The sequence below is a fragment of the Chlamydotis macqueenii genome, chromosome Z (genome assembly GCF_036417535.1).
Source record: "Chlamydotis macqueenii isolate bChlMac1 chromosome Z, bChlMac1.mat, whole genome shotgun sequence".
Classification (NCBI taxonomy): Eukaryota; Metazoa; Chordata; class Aves; order Otidiformes; family Otididae; genus Chlamydotis; species Chlamydotis macqueenii.
This window is the reverse complement of record NC_141593.1, coordinates 46391624-46413274: the sequence shown is the minus strand read 5'-3', so window position 1 is coordinate 46413274 and position 21651 is coordinate 46391624. Positions and strand designations below refer to the sequence as shown.

The 21651-nt window shown below is 39.9% G+C and overlaps 1 protein-coding gene across 4 annotated transcripts in view; it reads left to right on the top strand.

Moving 5' to 3' along the window:
* Positions 1-21651, top strand: part of SEMA4D (semaphorin 4D) — a 45498-nt gene that overhangs the window by 5710 nt on the left and 18137 nt on the right. For 3 of the 4 annotated variants that reach the window (XM_086771480.1, XM_086771478.1, XM_086771477.1), the window contains exons 2-13: positions 2238-2631; positions 4948-5093; positions 6323-6385; positions 8583-8681; positions 9894-9987; positions 10953-11066; positions 11999-12150; positions 13865-14040; positions 14160-14316; positions 15133-15355; positions 15803-15918; positions 21283-21455. In XM_086771480.1, coding sequence (XP_086627606.1) covers positions 2538-2631; positions 4948-5093; positions 6323-6385; positions 8583-8681; positions 9894-9987; positions 10953-11066; positions 11999-12150; positions 13865-14040; positions 14160-14316; positions 15133-15355; positions 15803-15918; positions 21283-21455 — 1607 coding nt within the window. In that variant the 5' untranslated portion in view covers positions 2238-2537. Of the gene's footprint in view, positions 1-2237; positions 2632-4947; positions 5094-6322; positions 6386-8582; positions 8682-9893; positions 9988-10952; positions 11067-11998; positions 12151-13864; positions 14041-14159; positions 14317-15132; positions 15356-15802; positions 15919-21282; positions 21456-21651 lie in introns of those variants that run through there. The other variant, XM_086771479.1, reaches the window with a different exon arrangement.

Here is a 21651-nt window from a genome sequence, read left to right as displayed (position 1 = left end):
CTTGGTCTCATTCACAACAACTGGTATCATCAGGGTGTTTATGAACATTCTTCACACACAAAATCCAAAACATACCAGCTACTGAGAGGAAAAATTAACTCCATCCCTGCCAAAACCAGGACACTAAGCTAGGGTGGGAGTGTAAATATGGCTGTAGGGAGGCTCATAATTTTCCTTTACAAGACCGTAGATTTCGTAATCCTTTTTATAAAGTCCGGAAGATTTGCAGGACTTCTTTTTACAGAAGGCGCCTTTGGATATTCTCTACAGTATGGTATTATATATTTATACGTATTAAACAAATACATAAACAATTGCTTATCACTGGGGCTAGTACTGAATAACTGTGTTCTGGCTGTTTCTTTTTTTAAAAAAAAAACAAGAGTTAATGGGGATTTAGTCATTACATGGAATCTTTTCAGTAACAGAAGGTGGTCTAAAAAAAAAGAGTGCTGTGTAGAAATAATGGCTCAAAGATCTTTTTTCAAACTACGCTTCCCCCCCCTTTACATTTCTATTAAAATAAAATTGCTAAACTGCCTTGATCTTAATCATTGAACTGCTGTTCACTCTCTACTTACTTGTAAAGCTATTTGCTTCAGAATATATTTGTGTGATACCTTGCAACTCCGATGAGAGGGCACTTTCTTAATGTGTTGGAAAGCAAAATGTGGAATATATGATAAACAGGAAGGACGCAAGACAAGACAAACAAGCCTAATGAGTTTAACTGAAAATATGATGCCTTAAAAACCAAAATGATTTATATGATCCATTACAAACGGTTGGATCTGATCCAAAGTGCTTACCAAAACTAAAAAAAAAAACATTAAAAAAATTCGTCGCAAGTTGTGGTTTTGTGTAGGTTTTTTGTTAGTAGACAAAAGATTTACAGGAATAAGAGATTTTAATTTTTTTTTAACCTTGCCTGTGATCATTTAGTGAACCATGTGTAAAAGTTTCCTGTGTATTTGTCCATCTTCTACTCAGCCGTGTTACTTCTGTGTTCGTAGCAAATCCGCTGGCTGCATTTCCCAGAGGTTCCTTGCCTTCCCCTGCTTAAACCCGGGGCCTCTCCCTCCCAAACAGGCTGTCAGCATCGCACCTGATATTCTTGATAGAGAGATATTCTTGTTGCATCTTTGCCTTAGTCCTTTACTTCTGTGCTCCTCAAATGCTGCCCCTTAAACGTTATGAAGGATTTTGTAACTTTCCCTTGCCCTCATGCTGGATAGCCTGTAGGTATTATCGGTTATCTTGGATTGTGGTGTGTCTCTTAGTAGTGTCACACTAGTGTCTCAGGCTACAATGTGGCATAAATCTACCACTTTCTGTGCCAAGGTGCCAATAACAATGCGCGTTTTTCATACCTCCCACCCCTCAGTGTACAGCCCCCAGAATTCATCTATATGCAGTAATCTACTCGATGAATGCACTTGATTTTCTTGGCAAGTACTTGTACAAATCTGGACCATAGGCATGGTTGTAGGAAGACGGGAGCGGTGGAGACTTGTGAGAGATGGTGTAGAAAGCAGTGAATGGTTTTGTTATTTGCTGAGGACGGAGCCCTTGCTGGGCTTCAGAGTAATAGATGGTTCAGAGACAGAGTGACTTTCGTAGGACTGTCTAGTAGTTCTAGTATTTAAGCATTTTCTCCCTTTAGTTCTGCATACAGTGCATTAGCCCTTTGTGTCCACAGCTGCATTTCTTTCTGCGCCCAGACACTTTGAGTATATTAGTAGCATGAAAAAACTTTGCTAAAAGTGATATGTTTTGTTTGTAAGATCCCAAGGATGGGAGGTATGCCAGATTTGTATAACCAATGCTTGAGATTAACGCTGCGCTTCTCATGCCCTTTGCTCTGTGAACTTACCCATAGTGATTTTTGTTACCTTTATTTATCATGTATCAGAAGGGTGGGATTTTCTTTGACTCACTATTAAAAGTAAGAAATATACTAGATTTGAATTTTGTGCATTAAACATAAATGGCAGTTCCAAATAGTTGTACTTGTCATTCTAGATTGAAATTAATGCTTTCAATTCTTGCCTATTTGCCATGTAATGTGTGGCTTGTTTTTAAGAATCGTATTTTCAACAATTAGTGTACCCTTTATCCGAATTAAGCTATGCAGACTACTGTAGAAGTATTGCAAGATCCGTGCATACAACATGCTATTTTTGGCAGTACTCTGTTTGCTTTCTCTTCTACTTCTTGCTCCCCTTCTCTCTCCACAGCATCATTTATTTCTGTCACGAACCAGAAGAATGCGTTCAGTTGCGCTTCTCAGCAGCTCTGCAGCCTGTGGAGAGTGTGGGCAGTCTCTGTATGCAGCATCCTGGAAAATGTGTGTTCCCTTGAAGTGATCTGCTGAAAAGCACGTACTTGTACGGTTGTTCCCAGCCTGCCTTGTTGCACTGCTCTCAAGGTCTGAAATGCCTAGTCTCTAATACTCCCTGCGATTTGAATTTCTTCTACTGAAGATACGCTGCCTGCCACAGTTATCTGAGGAGCCTTGAAGAGCACAAACACTGGAGATGGCTCTGTGTGCTTTTTATGCAGCTTGGGGTTTGTTACTGGAAGTAGCAGTAGCATTTGGCCCAGTACCGAGGATCACTTGGGAACACAGAGGTAAGAAGAGGGACTTCAGTAGTGTAATATGGGATTCTTTCTCAGGGTTTCTGTGGGATCTGAAATTCATGGGGGCTGTATATTCTTTAAGCCCCCTTGTAGTGAATTCAGTCAGGTGTTGCTGGTTTTGCTCGTCTTATGGGGTGCTTAGGTCCAGAATACTGGGAAGTGGCTCAGACACTGGGTTAACTGATTTCAGATCTGTCAAGGAGTTCTGAAAACATGGCTTTTTAAAGGAGGAATTTTGAAGTTGGCTTGCTCAGCTGAAGGATCTTGCAGCTGAAGCTTGCTTCAAGAGAAAAACTAAATAGATATATTTTGTTTTAATCAAATTAGTTTTACTTTGAGTCTGAATACATTAGCAAAATGTATTCCAGCTAATAATCTTTTTTATCCTTTTTTTCAGACTGAGATGTATTTTAACACTAAGCTGTCCTGTGCACTAAATAAATCACCAGGTGAAGGAAAGATAAGCATTTGACCCTCTTTTGACAGCATTGTATGGTGCCTAGAGTTGAACCTGTCTTTTTCACAGAGCACCACTGACCCTGTATTTGAAGCAAATATTCGTAACTTCCCAATAAAATTAGCGGGAGTCAGCAAATGTGGCACAAAGAGAAGTAATACAGATCAGAGTATCCTTTAGCTTTTGATTCAATAATTTAGCCTGAGTCTGAAGAGAACTCTAGAGGAAGGACTATAGAGTAGTTGTTTGCTGCTGTCTGTGAATATCCTTCCCCCGTTCCCGCCATGTGACATGGATGCTTTAAGTTTTGCAAGGTTTTGTGTTTGGGTCCTCCTTTACAACTAGTTAGTTAGCAACAGTTACTTACCCAAGTGTACTGTAACCAAACAAAATCAAACAAATATATGGTCAGTATGAAGAAGCAGCCTTAAATAAGGACGTTAAATACTGAGCAGTCATAGTGTAGGAAAAGGTGGATGGAGATTGAGAATGTAGTAACAATAAGCTGATTTATGAGATAACTTAGGAAGTGTTTTTCCTGTTCATTGGTATAACAATTAGTGAGTTGCTGATGTAGCTTTTCAGAAAGAATGATCTAGACAAGACTTGTAGTTCCTGCTTAGGCCCCTTGATGCTCTTATCTTGTATGGTACTTAAAATTTGTCAAGTTGCTGTTTGATGGTATTACTATCCAAATTACTCAAATTAAATTGAATTTATTTTCACTCCTGCTATTTCTCCTGCAGGGAGAAATCCCTGTCTGCTAAAGGTTGTGGCATTTATATGTGGAAAGCCTATTTTGAATAGGAGAGGGAATTCAGTTCAGTGGAGGAATGAACATGTGGAGTTGTATGAACCAGTTCATCTATTTGTGGAAAATTTGCCTGCCAAGTAAAAGACTTTACAATTACGTGCTTGAGAATCTAGTTTAAAATTAATGTTTCTAGAATATTAGAGTTGAAAATGGACAATTTTGAATGTTTGGGAGCAATAATAAATTTTTTTCTGCCTGTGTCTTGAAAAGCCGTGCTTAGTTAAACTTATGCTAGTCTCTTGCACAAAATATGATCTCGCAGGCTTTCAGTCATTTTTCCATTGTGGTTGTACATGCAGAAAAAGTATTCCTGTATGTTAGTCATTTTGTGTCATCTTTCTCCAAGCCATTCTGTTTCAGTCTGCATGCTTCCTTATTCCCCTGCTTTTTCCTCTGTCTCCCTGTTTCTCTCATCTTCTTCCTTTTCATCTTGTTTTTCCCTCATGTTATTTCTTTCTATGATGTGCGTTTCATCTTTAGTCTCTGCTTCAAAGTCATCTTATTGAGCCTCTGTAAGTGGTTTGATTTTAGCTTGTGTGTCTTCTTTCTGCTATGGTAATATGCTGAAGTGTCTTCTTTTAAGATGCAGGATTTTTTTTTATTTGTTTGGAGCAGTTGCAAGGGATGTGGTGACTGACCTGATTTTCCACAGTAGGTAGGTACATGGAAGGGAAAAGGTGAGGAAGGACCCGATAGTGGATGTGTAAAATGGGAGGTTAGAAAAAAGGGAATTAACAGGTAGAAAAAAAAAAATGAAGGAAGACCTGAGTTATAGAGGTCACTACAAAAAGAAATACTGAGGCGTTTGAAATGGAATGAGAAAGCAGTGATTTTGATGCTGATGATGGGAGCTGCTCTTTCTGATGAGTCCAAGCTTCTAAGAGGTCTCTCAGCTGTTGCATGGTTGTCTGAACTAACATTTGTTGTTTTCAAGGTATCCAACAGCTATTAAGACAACTGAGAAACATGACCTATAAACGTGACCCTAAGTGATCACGCTTCTTCATGTGGTGCTATTTTTCTTTCATTTCAACAGAGGTCCAGCTAATACATTTTTATCAATCAGAAGTGTCAAACTATTCAACCTTGCTGTTAAGTGACAACAAAGATGTTCTGTATGTAGGAGCCAGAGAAGTGATCTTTGCATTAAACACAGCAAATATTGCTGAAAAGCAGCACGAGGTATGTGTTTTATTACATTATCCTCCAGGTAAAAATCATACTCTGAATTTGACTTTATTTCCTGATATCAGTAGTACTGCCCTTTAGGTGGTAGGTACCTAAAAGAGAAAAGAATCTGTGTGAACTGCTCATGAATTATTTCTGGAGGACGCTGTAGGGTAAAACATGCCATCAGACAAGAGGAAGAAATTAGAAGTTGGATATAAACAAGTAGTTAGAGATCTCCTTAGGTATTTTCTTCTTGGGAACAGGATGCTGGACTGGAGGGACTATGGGTATCATCGGTAGTGGTGGTTCTTATGTGTATTTTTATTATCAGGAGTGGGCCGTCTCCTGTTAATCTGAATTGGAAAGCAATCTACTTTGAAGCAGAAGTGAAGCTGGAGCTTGCTCAGGAGTGGCAGGCTGCAGTTGTGCTTCAAATGAATGAGGACCCTGTCCTTTTTGTTTCAGCTTCTGTTTTGTGTCTCTAAATCTGTCTACACAGCAGGCAGTGGTACAGATAGGTCTGATCCAGCTTGCTACAAGCAGTCCTCTTGATGTGCTGACGCTGCTTTCTCAGAGTAAATTAGCCCATGCAGACGTCTCCTAATGTTGTATTATTCCAGTCCTTCCCAGGTTCCTGCTTTTCATCCAGTCAGCAGAACAAGCTGACACTTAGAGGTGCAGCATGGAGTCCCACCCAGGATATTTTGGAAGATGCTCATATGATCTTTTAATCTGAACAAAATGTTCACAGGTGGTCGTAGGCAGTTTCACTAGCATATGAAACTTATTTTATGAGTGCATGTACCTGTCAAGAGTTGTACTTCTCCAAAGTTGTAAATTGGTCGAATAAGTTTTATTTCATTTCCTCCCCCCTCAAGTACTTTTCATTCAAGTGTGAATAAAATTGAGAAGTACTTAAAAGTGAGAAGTACTTAAAACAGTTACAGTTGCAATGCATATCGTAATGGCAACTTCATTAGCAATTTGAGGGGAAACATCATGATGAACTGAAAAAGTAATTGCAGTGATTTAGCCCCACTTAAAGCACAGGCATTTCGAAGTGTCACTTCCTCAAGAAAGAATGACTTTGAACCTTTGAAGGCTACTTGCAAAGTGGCTTGCATTTGCTTCAGGTAGTCTCAGGATTGCTTTTTTGTGTGTCTTATTGTGTGGTTTTTAGACCTTGCATTGAATTAAAGTGCTTTGAATGTGACTTTTTTTTTTCTTATTTTTTCACTTAGTTACACTGGAAGGTCACTGAAGATAAAAGAACTAAATGTGCAGTGAAGGGCAAATCAGAACAGGTATGTACTTTTATTGAACTTTGAGAAAGATGTTACACATTTCACTTCAAGAGGAGTAATGTTTGAAGAAGAAAGGCTCCAACAGTTTGAAATAAAAAAATTCAAATAATCATGTAAATTCTGTAATTAACTTGAGCTTTAGAAACTGTGGTTAGTCTTAGTCTTATTTTTTTAATTCTTAGTTCATTATTTCTTGCTGGTGAGAATTATTTGAATGTTTGAAAATCTGACCACACCGCAATGTGTGCTTAATGTTACAAGTTTTTCCATTAAAATGATAAACCAGTATTACTTTCACTGAAGTAATTGATAGCAACTGTTGTGTTTTGTTATTGCAATTATTCCTCCCCAGCATTTGATTTTACAAAATGACTGACATTTTTGCTTGCTTTGCTTTACAGCATAAGGTTTATTTATTAGGCCAGTGCTGTTACACAGGTGTATTTTTCAGTAACTACCTATATCCTTATTGTGGCGCTCAGGGAGTGTGCCCCTTGCGACAGGATGGTGCTGGTGTGCCTGCTCAGACAGCTCCCAGGCACCTGAGCAGCCTGATCTCCTGCCAGCCCTTGGTGGCACTTTGTTTAGTGATACACTAAAGCGCGAGGATCGCTGAGCAAGATTGCTGGTGAGACTTTTAACACAGATCTGAAAGTAGAAATCTGCAAGCCCTGTGAATGCAAAGAGCCGTCCTACTCTACACTTGTAGGGATTTGACATCGACACCTTCAAACCAGCAGTGTCTTTGATTCACACTGTTATAAAACCTCAAGTGCTACATCCGAGGCTGATGGATGTCCTGCATTCATAGGGCTGTGGCAAGTATTTAAGGGCCGTTTCCTCCTTGTCTGCCTCTTTGGGGTGCACTCGGAGTGTGTTATTTGTGTTCTCTAGTTTCAGTTGGGATTACTAGTAATAATATTCACATACAGCCATGGTGTGTATGAGAGGTATGAATTTCTCTCATGTCATGTGCATACAGTTTAGTGGACAGTGTGTGCATCTCCACCAGTCCTCTGTAGAGATTATTAGTGTCAGTTGGATGTTAGACCCCGTAAATAGGTACTTTGCCAGAGCTCCAAGTTTACCTTCCTTTTTTTTTTCTTGCCCCAAGCTTAGCAAGTCAGATTTACCACCAGCCGTGCTTTTTTCTCACTATGCTTATAACCTTTTACTAGTTAAAGTTGTTGCAGCTGTGATGTTTTGTGTAGTGCCATGGTTTTGAAAGTGTCAAGGTATTAAGCAGCTACTGCTGTTTCTTACACTAAAACGGGCAATTCTCTCCCCCACCCATCAACACTATACTCTTTGGTGCTGGCAAAAAGCGTTCATGCAGCTGTTCAAGGACCTTATCTGGCAGAAAACTGGTTTTGCTCTTTTTTGCCCCTGGTTTTCTGCCATACCAAACCCACTTCACAGTCACAGAAGTACCTGATTTGGCTTATAAGAAGGAAGAGTAAGGACAGTGCTTGTACTTGCGTAAGTAGCCTGTGTAAGTACGGTACAGTGGTGGTGTCTGGCAAGAATTAAGGGGAGATGTTGATACTGTTTTTTTCGCTCTCTTACAGTGGGCATTTAGAGTTGTTTTTCTTGATTATTGTTCTGAAACTTTATGGTATCCTTTATTCAAGACTTGGCTCAAACTCCTTGTTCTGTTTCAGAGACAAAAGAATTAAGAAGCTTCCTTGAGTGAAAGAGCAATTGATATCAAGGACTGAAAAAAAAGGACAGATATAAGTGACAAAGCTTTGTAGCTAGTTTAATGATGCTAGTGGTTTCTTTCTTAAGAAACAGCCTTGACTATCACTTACTGTTTCATCTAGGCTTTCAAGGGATGACAAAGTCTAAAACTTACACCATGTTTAACTAGTCATTCCCATGGGTTGGATGTGTCTCTTTAGAGTTTGTGCTTCTGTTGAACAACTTGAGATGCAACCTGCTGAGCATATGGTACTTGGTCATGCTACCCTGGTAGCTGTACCGGGGCAGCTGCACACTACTGGCTGTAGGAAACCAGATGCTGCAGGACTAGAGCTCCTGGAGATTGTAAGGAGATGGTGTCCTAGTGGTGATTGTATCACCCAGTCATCACTGGTGTGGGGTGACAAGCTGACAGCAAAACTTTAATTGTTTATTTATGTCAGAATGTGGAAGCTGTGGTTTATTGGACTGGTCCTTTTCTCGTCTTCTATTACAGACAGAGTGTCGTAATTATGTACGTGTCTTGCAACAGCTGAATGATACTTTTCTCTATGTGTGTGGAACTAATGCATTTCAGCCAACGTGTGATTTCCTGGTAAGAATGTACATGTTTTGACCCAATAACAACTGTAACTTAAAAACATCTCACTGAAACAGTGAGTGAATATCCATTCCCAAAGACTGTTGCAATTTCAGTGCCAATTGTAACATTTTGAGCATTTAGCACACTGTCCCGCAATAATGATAAAGTATGGAAATAAACTGTGCTGTTCCATTTTCAAAGCGCATACTGAATGATTGATTCGTCTTGTTTAACTGTGGATTTACTTTTTCTTAGCTTTCATAAAATTCTTTGTGTATAGCATGTTAGCATAAAGACAATTTCTAAAACTGAAATGACATTCTTTGTGACTTCCATTTGTTACTGAATCTCTCTGAAATTTCTCAGATTCCTGTCTCTGCTTGTCTTATCTCTGCTTCTGGCTATGCCGTAGCTTCATAGTGCTGAATGCTTCAGAGTGAAGTCTTGACGCAAAATCGAAACTCCCTATTTTCGCTGCTGACTCTTGTATCATTCTCCTTACTGCAGCTCTTAACAATTCTGAAATTCAGAAATTGTAATGGTTTGTTCTTTTTTGTTTCCCCTGCCTGCCATCATCTCAGTAACATTGCCAGAAGTCATTGCACTTAGCCTCCAATGTCTTCATTACACAGTATAACTAATCACTTCCCCAGTACTGTGGCTACAGTTCTCTGTCATCTTTCTGGTCTCATTCTCTCAGTTTTTAAGGAATATATAAAGTGGCAGCCAAAGTACTCTGTTGCTTTTTAAAATTTAGTTGCACTACACTCCATCTCATAAATTTAATGTATCTCAAAAATTGCTAAATCCACTCCAGAAAGCTGCCTTAATTTCAGAAACTCTCAATTTTTTTTTTTCAGAATAATTCAATAATTGCCAGCTCTTTCCATTTATCAGTTAACTTCTCTGCCTTTCCTGCTGTCTGGCTTTTTTGGGTGCTTTTTCTTGAGATCTATCTGGATTTAACTTTTTGGTTTTTGTTCTTTTCTGCTCCCACGCTGACAAATCATAGGATCACATTTCCTGTCTGTCTGCTAGACTCGCTAAGATTTTCTGAAAATGTGTACACCTTTTATAATCTTAGGAAAAATGCCTTTGATAGTGGAAGTTGATGGAATAGTCCATTATTTACTGTTGATTTTTCAGTTACCTTTGCAAGAGTCAAGTGGCTGAAAGGAAAAGTCTTAACAGTTATGTTGTGATTTTCAACTTAATTCTTTGCAGAATTTAATTTCATTTGAACTTAGTGGTAAAAATGAAGATGGTAAGGGTAGATGTCCTTTTGATCCTGCTCAAAGCTACACATCTGTTATGGTTGGTGAGTTCAGACTTTGCATACCTCATTATTATGTATAAAAATACATAATATTTTCTGGTGTCATTCTCCAATCTCTCAATATAAAAATAGTGTATTCTGTCCATGTTTTTATATCTTTACTGCATATGTAGATAGACATTAAAATACTTATGTAGTCGATCTTAGCATGTTTCTTAAAAGGAGAACTTGGAACTCTAGGTTGTTTTGGCAGCAACTTCTAAAATAATAATTTTTAAATTGTATTTTCAAGTGTTTTAACATATTTAGTCCAGGTAGTCTAAATGTAGTTTAACTGCCTCTGTAGTATCAATTACTCTCATTTCAACAAACATTTCTACATTTAACAAGGAGAATTTTTTAGCTGTCTTGAAGACATATCCATGAGAGAGAATAGGGAAGTGAGATATTTATTGCGAGTATATTACTGCATGGTTAGACACCACTGAATCTTGATTTGGTAAAACCAGAGTTCATGGCTGTACCCTGGCGTCACAAGACCATAAAAGAGGAGCTCAAAGTAACACGAAGCAGGAAATGAGAAAGAAAAGAGCACGCTCCCTGTGTTGCTGCACAAATTGTTGAAAGTTGAGTTTGAATAATGGTGGCATAGAAAGGTAGCAAAATAATTATTTCCAAAACATCTGCGGCATTTTAAAAGTAAATTTGCATGCTTGTATATGAACTTTAGGTTTACATGTTAAGTCTTAAAGTACTACAAAAACAATGCTGACTTTGCCAGTTGCTTGTATTAGAGCAATAGTAAACCCAAGCATGGAAGTGTTACCTTTGAGAATGGTCAGCACAAATGTAATCGTAAAGACCTGTCTGGGGTGGTTTAGAGGAAATCCTTATTTATGTTTTCTTGTGGGAAGTTTAGGCTTACAAAGTCTCCCAAAATATTTATGTACCCTTTTTTTTGTATCTGATGCACAAGAAAGTCTAAAATATTTGGTTTTGTGTTAAAGATGAGGAGCTTTATTCCGGGACTTCTTACAATTTCTTGGGAAGTGAACCTATCATTTCACGGCACTCTCATCAGAGCCCTCTGAGAACTGAGTATGCAATACCTTGGCTTAATGGTAAGTGGCATGAGAACTGACCCAACCAAATTGTTTTTCCGTTTTCAGTGTCACACTTACAGACGAAGAGTTTAAGTGTCTTACCTGGGGTAAGGGACAATTGTCTGATATCTCAAAGAGAATAGATTTTGTTACACTGGCATACAATGACATGTGAGTGTGTGCCCTCATACATGCCATCAAGAGATTTTACTTTGAAATATCAGGATTTTTATCAGCATTGACAATGAAAACAACTTTAAGACATACAGACTTCAACTTGATGTTAAAGGGCTACAGTTTATTTTATGTATACTTGTTCATCCTTGAACTTTGATATAGCAAGAAAGAGAATGGTTTTAGTCTCTAATGAGTTTTCAAACTGAGCTGATTGATCATGATTGCAGATTGTATCAGTTAATGAATTTCCGAATTCACCAAGTTTTGTGAATGCTCAGAAGTTCGTGGCTTTCTGGCAAAACGGACCAAAAATCATGAAGCTAGAGTATGCGAAAAGATGCATTATGTCCAAAAAGTACAGGATACTGAGTTTTGTAATACATAATGTAACAATACTGTCACTTTTAGTGTTTCAGCTAATAGCTGAAATAGAGGAGAGGCAGGTAAGGGGAGGGTACATCTCCAGGTCTATTAGAAAACCACGCTTGAGTGTGTACTGAAGAACGCTGAAGTAACAAAATGTCAGACCAGAGAAATTTCTAACGTATTGTAGACCCCACATAGGGTTTATGGATGTGGTTTCTTCTCTATTTCTATTTTTTTTTTTTAAATGCTCTTCATATTATGAGCAGGAAACTGTGTAGGCAGGTCAGTGATTGGAGAGCAAGTAAATGCAGTGTGAAGTTTGGACGAGAGAGGACTCCTAGAGGGTCTTTGAGGGAATTAAGTTAATAGTCTCGTATGTAATGTAAAATTCTTCTTTGTATCTGTAGAGCCAAATTTTGTTTTTGCTGATGTGATAAGAGCGGATCAAAACAGCACGGATGGAGAAGATGACAAGATATACTTCTTTTTCACCGAGGTGTCTGTGGAGTATGAATTTGTTGGAAAACTGATGATTCCTAGAATAGCCAGAGTGTGCAAGGTGGGACGTAGTTCAATTTACTTTTACTAATTCGACCAGAACTTTGTGTGTTAGAAGGCATTTATTATTGTGGACTTATTGCTAACTAAATTGAAGTGGTCAGATTTAGTGAATCAGCAGTCAGTTCTTCAGAACAGAGCCTAATTATTACTTCGGGAGCAAATACTTGATTTAATTTTGCACAGCAGAATTTCAGTACCTCTGAGGGTTCTGCCCGCATGTAGGGGAAAAAACCAAGCATCACAAAACCCAGCAACAGAAAGTATCTCCCTTGACTTTCCTCTTTATCTTTTTTTAAACAACTCTAAGTTTAAACTTGAAGTACACCTCCCTGGGAAGAACTGACTTTGATTGGAGCTGAGCAGATAAGATGTTTGTCAATTTACTTTCAAGTGGCTCTATACAAACAAAACTATAGCTGTGCCCACAGCAAAGTAGCTCTTGACAGTGGTGTAGCACATAGGACTTCCATGAAGCTGTTAGAGCTGCCAGAACCTCAAGGAGAACGGACACCAGCAGCCTAATTCTGTCACACTTGCTGTGTTTATACCTCTGTATATTAGGCCAATTCAAATATGTACTCAGGAGTGTTGGTTACAAATCTTGTTGATGAAAGAGTGTTTTCCAGTGCAAAATGTTGATTTAACAGAAACCTTTTCAGTGGAATGTATCAATTTCCTCAGGACTTTTTTTTTCCAGCAGGAAATTTATCTAGCAGTTTCATTTTGATGAGGTTGAAATGTTTTATTTTGACTTTACTGTTTTATATTTAAACATGTAAGTCAAAACATCAGTAACAAGTTAGTGCCCTTGAGATTTCCCTTAAACAAGAAGCCGGAGCCAGGTTTACATGGAGCTTATTATTATGGCTGTCTGCCCACTGACAGCTTGTGCACACTTTAACAGGGGAGTATTGTGGAATATGAGAGACTTATTGCTGCTGTGTGTTTGAAATAGGAATCAATGCAAATCTGTAAGCATTTATATTTAAAGGAAATCCATAAAACTTATGACAACAATTAATGCTTTGCATAACAACATGGGATAATGAATGGGAAATACTAATAACGTTTAAATGTGCATGCTTTTTGAAGAGAAGTAACGCAGCTACAGCTTGAATATCAAATACTTCGGAACATTTCTAGTCAATGTATCTTTACTTCTCTAAGCCTTGGTACTGCAAAAGTTTAATAAGGTAGTAACTGCTTGCAGGATTAAGCCATTGCTGTATTTCTTTTAATGAAATTATTAATGTCAGACAAGTTTAAGTGCATATTGCAACATTAGAATTTAAATCACAGTTTAGATGTCACAGAACAAATGCAATGTTCCTTATTTTTCTTAAGGGACAGTACAATACTTCCATGGTTATGTTATTGTTCTAGTAAGCAAGGTTTTTTTTTTCTAAGGGTACATTGCTCATAAGTTTTTTCAAGTCTTACTGAAGTATGGTTATAAGTCTCATGTCTCATCTTAGCTATGTGTATTGATGGAAACCATTCTGCAATATTTTTGTTGAGTCAGCTAATTTTCTGTAGCTTCCTTACTGTTCTGTTTGTGACTGTGTTAATAATGTTGGTATAAATGAAATGTTCGTAAATAACAAGGCTCAGTAATTTCATGCTATATAGCAGTGGTTCTTAAATGTAAAAATCCTGCTAATTCACCTCACAAACACCTTTTTAAAATTTTTATTTTTATTTAATATCAAAAGAGGGACCAAGGAGGATTAAGGACCTTGCAGAAAAAATGGACTTCGTTTCTCAAGGCCAGATTGATTTGCACCATCCCTGATAAAAATTTAATTTTCAATATTATCAATGATGTTTTTATTCTCAAGTCTCCAACTTTGAAGGAGCCAGTGATATATGGAGTCTTCACCCCGCAACTGTAAGTGTGGAATAGCTTTTTTTCTGGATAAGTACTTTTAATCTCAGTTGGTTACTAAAACAAATAACAATTACTCATATGACTTCCCCCTGTCCCCCTCTTTCTTCCTGAACTTTTAGGAATAATGTGGGGCTGTCAGCAGTGTGTGCATACAATCTGACTACTGTAGAAGAGGTTTTCTCAAAAGGAAAATATATGCAGAGTGCTACAGTAGAACAGTCTCATACAAAGTGGGTACGATACAATGGGGAAATTCCTAATCCTCGACCTGGTGCGGTAAGTTTCTGTGATCTTGGATCTGGTGACTAGTTTTTTTTAATACTGAGGAGTAAATAAACTGGAAAATATTAGATAACCTGCTAAAGCTTAATTTTACATTGCCCTGAACTGGATACTTTTTGTTGTAAAGACTTTGTAGAAAAGCACTTGAGTGATTTATTCTGAACTTTGTACCTAGGAATCAAAGTGTTTTTTGGTTTTTTTTGGTTTTTTTTTGTTTTTTTTTTAATTTATAATTGAGTTATTTGATTTTTGTATTTTCATTGTTTTGTTACTAATTTTCTAGTGGTGAAGTAGCTGTCAGTATACACTAGGCATCATTAATAACCTTTTAGTTCAGATGAGCGGAAGTTTAGCAAGTGTTGCATTATCTCGGTTGGTTCCACAGGCTTATCCAATGCAGTGCATTGCTCTGAAAACTAAAATGGTCATAGTGCTCGGTCTTTTTCACACTCTCCTTACTTGATCATGTTCCCTGCAATCATCTTGTTGCTACTGCTGAATGAGGTGACAGTTAAAAGTAGTTAAGAAGTGTGAGAGTCCAGAAAGAATGTTTTCCTAAGATGTATTTTGGGCCCAAACGAAAATGTAGTCTGAAGCTCAGGGCCTAGTACGTTGCAAAAGCCAAAGTAGTATGGGACCTGAGGACCTTTCTCAGTAGAACGAGTGTAATGTAAAGTTGTGCTTACTGGCCAAAATAATGCAGAGAAGAAAATGCATGTAGCTGCTCTTAATTGTCTCTTTTTTTACAAGTGAATTATATAACTTTGTTGTCTGTCTTTTTTGGTTTGTTTCCCCTGCCTACCCTACTAGTGTATAAACAATGAAGCCAGAGCATCAAACTACATGAGTTCTCTGAATTTACCAGACAAAACATTGCAATTTGTTAAAGACCATCCTCTAATGGATGACTCGGTGACACCAATGGGAGACAAACCTCGACTAGTAAAACGAGATGTGAAGTATACCCAGATTGTAGTAGACAGAGTCAGAGCACTCAATGGCACCGTATACGATGTTATGTTCATCAGTACAGGTGAGTTCTGCAAAACACTTTTTAAGATGGTGCACTGATTATTTAGACTCAAGTATGTTCTAAGAGAAACTCTTGACAGTTCCATATTTACAGTGCTTTTACCTCAGCTGGTGTTTTCATTAAAAAGTAAGGGGCCATGGTGAATAAATAGGGAATCTTATATGCTTTGAAAAAGTATTGCAGGAGAAGAACTGCAAAATTGCAATGAGCGCAGCAGAACCACACATAAGGTAATCCTTAAGTGGTCATTCCTTGTCTCAATGTTATTTCTTGCTCAGAGCTCCTTATGACGGCAGTTTTAATGGTTGCTATTGGCACAGAGTTCTGTGAAGTCTTCAGCTGAACAGCAAGCAGGTTGTTGAGACAGTTTGTAGGAATTGTGCAATTTTTTTTTCCTGCCTTACTATTTAAAAGATCTTACTTAAATATATTGCTTTGTTGTTTCAGATAGAGGAGCACTGCACAAAGCTATCTGCTACGAAAATGGAATGCATATTATTGAAGAAACACAGCTGTTTCCAAGTTTTGAGCCGGTCCAAACTCTCTTGCTTTCATCCAAAAAAGTAAGTGCTATAAGCATCACAGCATTCATATCATTTTGCTCTTCCACGAAACTTTTTAGTACCACCTTTTAACCTTGTCATGATGAAAGACAGCCGTGACTGTGCGCAGAGTGAAAGGGCAGCATCTGTAACTGTGCACTGCAGCAATATCATGTATTACCTGCTGCATTTCAGTGTGTTTGGTAGGTGGCAAGCTTCTGGAGGTCTGTAGATATGGGGAAGGTGGGGGTGGGGGGAGGACGACACAGATGTGCCGGTCTTTACTTGGACTGCATGTGCGGAAGCTGGAGGCTGTGATGTGTTTTAAGGTACCAGTTTTTGGATTCGGAATAATGTAAAAATCCTGACCCCTTGTGGCCATTGCAGATCCGTGAGGAAAAATCCTCGACGTTTTAGCGGGGTGGTATATCTTTCTGAGGAAATAAACTTAAGAAGAGAGAACAGTCTTGTCTAGCAGAGAGACTCATAATTATGTAACTAATTGGTTTCTGCTGTCCCAGATCTCACAGGCTTCTGCATGCTACATGTATGGTGAGAGCAGTTTTGTTGGTATGGCTGCAGGTGAGGACCTCTGGTGAGGTTCTGTCTGCCTGGTGGGGCACCAGCGGCTGCAGCTGTATCTGGGGGACATGAGCATTCTGCAGGCTCCAAACCCAGTGGTCATTCTGCACTACTGATCAGTCACTGGGTTTAATCATGGAGCGATTTTTGTGACAGTGGGAGGATAATGACTGTGTGTACTTTGTATGCTGGTTAGGCTTCTGGCCTTAGTTACTCAGACCTGCAGATCCGTAAACGTCTATGAAATTATTACCCTAAGCAGTGGATTGTAGCATCGGACCCCTCAACTGGGGAAATTTCAGGATTTCTTAAGGAAAGAATGACCCTTTTTGAAGTGTTTCTTAGTAGTACTGTCATTCAGTAGCTACCTAGTGATGGATAATGCTCTTCAGCCAGGGATTTAGGAATACTGCCAAGATAACTTAGAAACAGCTTTTATTTTTGTGTGATATTTAATGAAACTTTGCATGCCAACAGATCAACTCAATAGAAGAGACCTTTATGCCATAATTCTTTCAAGCTCATCTTGAATGCTTATTTGTCTTTCCATACTTATAATAGAAAGAAGTCGTGATGACAGAGTATAGTTTTGCAAAGCAAATGAAAATCAGTGATTAAAAACTTAGATGCTCATAGATTTCAGTAAATATGTTTCTATTATTTTTGTATGATGTGTTACACTGGCAACTTGCTCTCTATATGTGTGTGTGTATACGTGCGTATGTATATTGTGTGTATATATATAAAAATATAAATGTTTGCTGGTTTCTTCTGCTTTATCTGCAAAGAAAGCTTCAAGTGCCTTTCTTTAACAGGAGGTTTCAGCATTTGCCCTGTGATAGAAGATAATGATAGATAACTCCTCAAATAAATATGCTAATGCCCATTCTTCTAATTTTGGGTAAATTGTGGGATCATTCATACACTGGCTTAATTCTGATTCCTCCATTTCTGGGGAGTGGAAGGGAAGGGACAGGCATTACAGCCTGATACCAAAGACACATCATCCAACAGTTTCACTATGCACTTGGTAGCCAAGGCTAGTGTAGAAATTATTTGCTCTGAAGCCAGGTACCACATTCTCAGTTCCTTGAAAATAGCCTGAAAGGAGGCAGTGTGAGACATGGCATAGGGAACACACTGTTTTCACAAAGAAATTTCTCTCAAAGCTTAGATTTGAAACAAAACACTGGTTCCTGCATGGCACTGTGGAGAGTAACAGCTTGTATCTTCTGCAGGGGAAAAATTCCGTGTTGCTAGAATAACTTTTGACACATAAAACTAACACCCAAAACAAGCAGTGCTGCCCAGCACATTCCCATAAAAGCAGCAGTCCTTTTCAGCGATCAGAAGTTGGAGGTTGGGTCAGGTGCTAGAGTCATGAAAGCCCTATAGTCTATATTACTCAAGCAGGGATTACTTCTGCTCCCCAGCAGGAAAACGCAAGTTTCTACCTGCTTGGGCATCACAGTAGCAATCACAATCAGCTGCTACTGAAGTCCTTCATAGAGCTGGTATTGTGTTTTCTGTAGTGGCATCCCACCACAGCACTGGATTAACCACAAGAGGGTAATAGTTACTACCCTGATGGTGAGCTTCAGACCTCTCTGGAGTCAGGAGTCCTTTCTTGAATGCATTATTGTGGTAATCTCCGTGCCCTTTCCATATACCTTCATGTTGTTTGGAGAATGGTGGGCAGAGTCAGATGAGCCTCCAAAACTGCTTGACTGAAAGATGTGTCTGGAATTTTTTTAAATGGTCTGCTCAGCTTAGTGCATGTTCTCTGAACTCATGGACATACCAGCTGGGAACTGTGCTGAGACACTACAACCCGTGCACAGTGTTGCACTGTTGGCTTGGATGTTAGCTAGCAGAGGGCTAGAGAGACGAGCAGTGCTCAGTGCATTTGGAGGAGCTTTCTGGCAGAGTGGGAAGCTTTTCCTAAAAAAGCTCCCAACACTGTAAACTTCCTCCTTTGGGCACTCTGGCATAGTCAGCTCTTACCTAAGTTAAATTTCAGGATGAAAGACTGCATTTGAATATATGTCTGTGTAGTTTGATTCTCTTTCAATGTTCATCTTCCAGCAGTGCCAGCAGATTCTTTTTTTTGATCCAGTTTTGTCTTTCATCTTCCAGCGTCACGAGTTTCCTTGAAAGCTATCTGTACACTTCATATGAGATGAATCCAGACTGATTTGTGCTTGGTTTTGCGGCTTCCTCTAGAGCTTGCTGTTAGACAGAATGCATCATTCATTACCTTAATTCTAAGACAGGCTTCCTGTTGATCATTGTGTTAAAGAGACTAACCTGTTCCGAGTTCTCATGGCAAAACCTCCTTACACCGTTACAGTGAGCCCCAAAACCTGAATTCAGCCCTAAGATGCCGTTAGTTGTTTTCTTGAGGTTGTTTCTGCTGTTAAGACCAAAAGTGTGCACCACAAACATGAGGTTTTGAAGAATGTTTTTCTACAAAAACCTTTCTTGGATGTCTTGGATGTCTGCCGTCACTTTGTGAGTGAATTCATCCTGCCCTAGTCAAGCGGTCTCTTGACCGCTGAGTACGACCCCTGAGTATATTTCTACAGGCAGAGATCTGTATGGCTGCAGTACAGGAAAAGGCACTCTGTGCTTCAATCCAGCTCATTTGCCATGACAACTGCAGTAGAGTGCCGATAAATCCACTCGGTATTCTGCTCTGGATGGAGCCAACCCACTGCCAAGGTGGAGTGTGCTGTTCAGTTCTGTACACATAGCCTCTGTTGTGGTTTTGTTTAGTGAGGGGGGGCCTAAGGTGGCAGCTTCTGTAGGAAACTGCTACAAGTTGCTCCCCTTTGTTCAGGGGACTCGGCCGGGCCCAGGGCAGACTTGTTGCTGGCCAAGGCCGAGCCAGTTGGTAGCAGAATGTTCCCTGATAACACCTCTGTGATAACGTATTTAAGAAGGGGAAAACAGAGGGGAAAAAAAAAAAAAAAAAAAGAGAGAGAAGATGTGAAGAAGATGAGCAGGGGCAGAGGTGCAGAGGGGGAGGCACAGGCCTCATGGGCCTTGCAGGCCTCACCCTCTGGCCTCTTTGCCGGGGGGACGACTGGGCCCGACTCGGCCTGGCCTGGCTGCCAGAAGTGGAGAGGAGATGAGATGGATGATGTGAAGAGATTCTGAGAGGCGTCTGCCAGCCTGTTGTGAAGAACTTTCCTTGTGAGAGGAACGGCTGCAGATGCCAAGGTCAGTTCAGAAGGAGGGGGAGGAGTAATGCAGCTCCTGGCCAAGATTCCGCTGCAGCCTGTGGTGATGACCATGGTGGAGCAGGTTGTCCCCCTGCAGCCCATGGAGTCCACGGAGGAGCAGAGACCCACTTGGAGCCCGTGAAGGACCCCGCATCAGGAGAGGTGGATGCCTGAAGGCAGCTGTGGCCCGTGGAGGGCCCGCTGGGGCAGCTGTTCTGGAGAGACTGCACTCTGTGGAAGGCATGACCCACGCCGGAGCAGTTTGACAAAGGACTGTGGCCTGTGGGTGGGACACCACGCTGGAGCAGGGGAGGAGTGTGAGGAGTTCTTCCCCCAACAATGAAGCAGCGGCGTAAAACAACGCGCGATGAACTGACGCAACCCCCATTCCCTCTTCCTCCCTGTGCTGCTCGGGGGGGGAAGGTAGTAGAGATAATGTTAAGATTGGGAAGAGGGAGGGGTGGAGGTAGGTTATCTTGTTCTCTGTCTCATTATGCTGCTGTTTTTAGTAATAAATGAATGGTTTTCCCCAAGTCGAGTCTGTTTTGCCCATGACGGTAACTTTAAGGATTTTCTCCCTGTCCTTATCTCAAACCTCGAGCCATTTTCCTTGTATCATCTCCCCCTATTCTCTCAGAGGGTGGGGGCAGTGAGAGAGAGACTGCGTAGTCTGGTCCCGATCAGGGCTGAAATATGACAGCCTCTAGAAAGTCAGTCGCTGGTGGTTTTGTGTTGCAGCACAGGTCTCTTTTTGAGGCTTTGCATAATAACACGTAAATTCACAAGGTACCTTTAGCCATCAGTTTCAGAGCTTTGAAACGGATAAGTGAATTAAGGTAGCTTCCTGCCTTTCATGAGAAGGATATTTGGGATGAGTGTGGTCTTTTCCTGCTGTGCTCAGAGTGAGACTTGTTTGGGATCCCCAGCAAGAGGGGGTCAAACAGCCATTCTGTTTATATTCCCCATTTCCTAGGTGTCATGGCAGTGCTGTTTCCTTTGAATGCTATCCAGTGTTCATCCTTGAGCAGCAAGTAGGCAGCTGCACTTGACTCCTGTAAGGCTGGTGCTGATGAGATCTGGCTTCAGAGACCTGACTGGTAGAAGAGCTGAAGGCAGTAGGGCTGCTTTGGGTTAACAGGAGCAGGAGCAGGTCCTATATACAGCAGGCCTTGCCTGTGCAGCTTGTGCGTGCCTGCTGCAGCCTTATCGTCAGCACAGGCTTGCCTTGCCTCATGTGAAGATTGTTGGTGCATCTATGTTCGTGGAAAAAACTGTGTTAAAGCCACGGTTTAACATGATTACTTTCCATTCTCATAAACTGTGTCTGCTTCCAATTTTTGTTCTTTTGTCTTTTTGCACTTCCAGCATCATGGAATATTTTCCAGATAAGTTTCTTTTTCTTGCTAGAAACAAAAGCTAATAAAAATGCTTATTCCTGTCATGCTCCAGCTTTTACAAACATGGCTGTATGTATGCCACTCTTTACTTTAAGAATTTTAAATTGTTTCATGAATTGGATTGTTTGGCTTTCAGAAAGTGATTTGCTGTGGCTTTTTTTTGTTGTGCTTTTTTTTTTTAGGGCAGAAGATATCTCTATGCTGGTTCGAATTCTGGTGTGGTTCAGTCTCCGGTGGCATTCTGTGATAAGTACACCACTTGTGTAGACTGTGTTTTAGCAAGGGATCCTTACTGTGCTTGGAAACCTCTTGAAGCTTCCTGCATTGATATTTTTAAAGAAAGTGAAATTGAAAGGTAATGATAGCCTTTGATTACCTTACAGTTACAATCAATATTGCATCAGTCTTGCACCTTATCAGTAACTGGCATTTTTTAAAATGCATGTTTTCAAATACGGACTTTCCTATCCATCTATGTTTGCCTGTGCTATTTAGATAAGATGAATCTTACTTAGTATAAGAGGATGGGCAGGTTGTAGGAATCAAGATTT